Source organism: Papaver somniferum, chromosome 3 (genome assembly GCF_003573695.1).
Source record: "Papaver somniferum cultivar HN1 chromosome 3, ASM357369v1, whole genome shotgun sequence".
Taxonomy (NCBI): domain Eukaryota; kingdom Viridiplantae; phylum Streptophyta; class Magnoliopsida; order Ranunculales; family Papaveraceae; genus Papaver; species Papaver somniferum.
The window spans coordinates 211,929,853-211,934,676 of NC_039360.1; the positions used below are offsets into that span (position 1 = coordinate 211,929,853).

At 30.5% G+C, this 4,824-nt stretch overlaps 1 protein-coding gene across 1 annotated transcript; it reads left to right on the plus strand.

Moving 5' to 3' along the window:
* Positions 1-1,312: 1,312 nt before the first annotated feature.
* LOC113360599 lies at positions 1,313-4,144 on the plus strand. Its single transcript, XM_026604094.1, has 5 exons — positions 1,313-1,393; positions 1,511-1,678; positions 1,853-1,906; positions 2,006-2,185; positions 3,755-4,144. Exons 1-5 carry the CDS (start codon positions 1,313-1,315, stop codon positions 4,142-4,144), a joined length of 873 nt encoding a protein of 290 aa, XP_026459879.1.
* The last annotated feature ends 680 nt before the right edge of the window (positions 4,145-4,824 follow it).

Below are 4,824 nucleotides of genomic sequence, written 5' to 3' on the forward strand. Positions count from 1 at the left end.
TTAGAAAAAAAAAAAAAGTATAAGAGAGAGAAAGTGATAATATAAATTTCTAGATTTTCGAATTAATGGTAAAAAATTATTGAGAATAACATCCGTACAAATTAATGGATCAGATAATGGTAATTATTATTTCCAATTAATTTGTTTTAAAAATAAGATGATAACAGGTATATCTTAGTTATGCCAAAAATATAAAAAATGAAAAATTATATCAAAACCTACCAATTTATAGTAATCTTATATCATGAAGTTAGACATATATGTAAATATTATCTTAATGGCGGATCTTTAAAAGGAAAAAAAAACTCATTCTGGGATTCTTTAAAAGATTTTAAGTTGGCGTAAGGTGAATTATATATACATGCTATCTACTATTTCTACAAAAAAAAAAACGAACCTGAGTAAAATTTGGTGAAAGAGAGAGGTGGGAACTTTTCAATGTCAAGTTTATTCTAAATATCGATGACAAAATCGCTGGCCTAACAATTATTGGATGCTCGCATAAGATTTTGCAATATATTTTACATGGTAAGTCGAGAATCACTCTTGTATATTCTAAAAAGAATATGGTGTAATAATTTCAAAACAGATAAAGAAATAAAAAATTTTATTTTTATTTCAATTTATGGTAGCATAGTTAAAGGACAATATCCTAGAATATTGTAAATGCAAATTTGTATAAATTTGGCATCATAACACAGTTAGTCATCCTCATCGAGTCATTATTCAACCTCAAATAATATTAGCATTCACATCTTCGGTGATGGCTACAATTTTAGGTCTTAAAATTATTCATTTGGTAGCACTATTAGGGACTTTGATTCTTACATATCATGTATCAATACTAGTAGAAGGAATGGTGGATAATGTGAGTATGCTAACAAAAGAAGGGAAGTTTAACATAGAGAGCCAACTCAAAATCTTAAATAAACCTCCTATTAAAACAATTCATGTATGTATAAATATATATTTTTTACAACTTTTTTCTTTTTTCTTTTTTGATTTTCTTTTCGATGAAATATATATCAACTTTATATTTTTTTATTTGTATGCGAAGGTTTCATGGGGTGACATCTATGATTGCATTGAAATCAATAAATAACCCGCATTTGATCATCCTTTGCTAAAGAACCATTAAATAGAGGTAAATATACTTATATTTCTCGCATTCATATATAATTACTTTTTCCACTAGTGTCTTATAGTTTCATATGGATATTAATCCTTGGTTTATTTCCATTAGATGACAGAAGAGTATGTGGAAACGAACTCGCTCAAATTGTTGGTGCGTCAAGTTGATGGGTGTCCAAAAATGACCGTCCATATTCATAGGACAATTAGAGAAGATTTAATCAGAGCAAAGTTATTATTTAATGCCGCGGGTAATCAATATGTAAGTAACTAAAAAAAATGAAATAATAGATGTTTTCACTTATTGGCACTAAATTTGTTCTACATATATGATTTTAATAACATATTTGATGGGCTGGTTGGGAAATTGGTATTTTAGAAAGCAGGTGTTTCATATGAAACCAAATTAGATGACACCATTTATGGAGCGACTGGAGAGGTTAACGTTTGGAATCCTTATGTACACCAAGATCAATTTAGTTCAGCTGAAATTGCTCTTCAATCTGGTTCAGGAGAACAAATCAATGTCATCAAATTTGGATGGACTGTATGTATCAAATTACATTTAATTTATTTTATCATATCTAGCAAAATATTCGAAAGAATGCCTTCTTTTTATTTATAATTTCATTACCTTTTATTGAAGGTAGATCTAGTTTTAATTAGTTTTTTTGCTTTGGCTCGTTGACAAGTATTCTAAGATGTTGTAAACAAATATCAGGTAAATTCACAATTATATGGTGATAATGTAACTCGAGGTTTTGCATATTGGACTGTAAGTTTCAAAACCCAATTACTTTTTGTCTATTTAAAAAAAAAATACATATATATATATATATATATTGTCTTAAACATGGTTTTATATTTTGAAAAGAATGATGGTGGGAGTAAGACGGGTTGCTATAATACCCTTTGTCGTGGTTTTGTTCAAGTTCATTCGAAGTATACTCCTGATATGCCTTTTATCGAGACATCAAAAGTTGGTGGCGTGCAAGTTATTTTTAATGCACAAATTGCTGTTGTAAGTAACCCTAAAACTGCTCCAGGAAACCAAGTAATGTTAACCTTGTAAAGAATAACCTTTCGATATCGAATATTTCTAATTACATGCTATTACTAGTTAACACATTACTCTTAATAGTCAAAACCAATAAATTTTAATAACTTGACATTTTATAGTTTTCTGGTATTTACATTTATAACTAATATTTGAAACCTTCACGGGTGTTTGGATACACTTTGAGGTGTTACCTTCGAATTTGTAGAAAAAAGTATCAGAAGTTAGGTTGAGAATAAAATTTTAGAATGATTCCTAGAAACAGAAAAGTATACTTCTTGTGAAACAAATTTATTTTGCTTTCGAGGATTGATTTCCACTTCAAATATACAAGCATCTTATTTTAATTTAAGTTTTTTGTTGTTGATTTCCATCTAAAACCTATCTGATAAAATGAGATGCATGTGATGTAATGGTGCATGATAATGTAGAAGGGAAATGGCGGTTGACACTCCAAAACAATATCCGGATAGGATATTGGCCAAAAGTACTATTTCCAGCATTTTCACCAGGCGCTGCATCTATTTTTTGGGGTGGTCGTGTGAAGTCTGGTGTAGATGGGATGAGTCCACCAATGTGCAGTGGTCAACCAATAAAAAACCATTTCGCGGATGCTGGCTACATTGGTTTCCTTCAATATGCAGACGTGAATAATTTCTATAAGAAACCAGTTAAAACGGATTCTATCATCGACTGTTCGGAGCATTATACTGCGGCATATTATCCGGACCTCAATAATGTTTTTTTTGGAGGGAGTGGTGGTGCCAATTGTTTCTGAAAATTACTGCAGTAGCTTTTCTACTTAAAAGTATTCAATAAATAGATATATTTCGTATGTATGAATAAAAAATTCCAGTACCAATTTGGATTATTCGGGCCGATAATAGTCTTGGAAAGGGAAATTTTTTTTGCTAACCCAAAAATCTAAATCTACGCCCACCTATCTCACATCCATTATTATTTTGTATTTTACCAAAATCAATCCATAAAGAAATGGTAATCCAAATATACACGCATAAATTATTTTAATGCATAAATTACTCTTGTAAGTAACAGTAAAACTGCTCTAGGAAACCATGCAATGTTAACCCTGTAAAGAATGACCTTCCGATATCGAATATCTTTATTTACATGCTATTACTAGTTAACATATTACTCTTAATGGTCAATACCAATAAATTTTAATAAATTGAAATTTTATAATTTTCAGGTATTTACATTTATAACTAATATTTGAAACCTTCACGGGTGTTTGGATACACTTTGAGGTGTTAACTTCGAATTTCTAGAAAAAAGTATCAGAAGTTAGGTTGGGAATAAAATTTTAGAATGATTCCTAGAAACAAAAAAGTATACTTCTTGTGAAACAAATTTATTTTGCTTTCGAGGATTGATTTCCACTTCAAATATACAAGCATTTTATTTTAATTTAAGTTTTTTGTTGTTGATTTCCATCTAAAACCTATCTGATAAAAAAGAGCAGTTGGGTAACTAGCAAACTCTGATTCTTATGTCGGAAAGAAGGGTTCTTATTACTTGGTGGCCTTTTACGTTTTTGAATCCTAGGCGGAAGAAGATGCATGTGATGTAATGGTGCGGGATAATGTAGAAGGGAAATGGTGGTTGACACTCCAAAACAATATCCGGATAGGATATTGGCCAAAACTACTATTTCCAGCATTTTCACCAGTCGTTGCATCTATTTTTTGGGGTGGTCGTGTGAAGTCTGGTGTAGATGGGATGAGTCCACCAATGTGCAGTGGTCAACCAATAGAAAACCATTTCGTGGATGCTGGCTACATTGGTTTCCTTCAATATGCAGACGTGAATAATTTCTATAAGAAACCAGTTAAAACGGAGTCTATCATCGACTGTTCGGAGCATTATACTGCGGCATATTATCCGGACCTCAATAATGTTTTTTTTGGAGGGAGTGGTGGTGCCAATTGTTTCTGAAAATTACTGCAGTAGCTTTTCTACTTAAAAGTATTCAATAAATAGATATATTTCGTATGTATGAATAAAAAATTCCAGTACCAATTTGGATTATTCTGGCCGATAATAGTCTTGGAAAGGGAAATTTTTTCTGCTAACCCAAAAATCTAAATCTACGCCCACCTATCTCTCATCCATTATTATTTTTTATTTTACCAAAATCAATCCATAAAGAAATGGTAATCCAAATATACACGCATAAGTTATTTTAATGCATAAATTACTCTTGTAAGTAACAGTAAAATTGCTCTAGGAAACCATGCAATGTTAACCCTGTAAAGAATGACCTTCCGATATCGAATATCTTTATTTACATGCTATTACTAGTTAACACATTACTCTTAATGGTCAATACCAATAAATTTTAATAAATTGACATTTTATAGTTTTTTGGTATTTACATTTATAACTAATTTTTGAAACTGTCACCGGTGTTTGGATATATTTTGAGATGTTACCTTCAAATTTCAAGAAACAAAAGTATCATAAGTTAGGTTGGGAATAAAATTTTAGAATGATTCCTAAAAAAAAAAAGTCTACTTCTTGCGAAACAAATTTATTTTGTTTCCGAGGATTGACTTCCACTTATAGTATACAAGCATCTTATTTTAATTTAAGTTTTTTGTTGTTGATTTCCATCT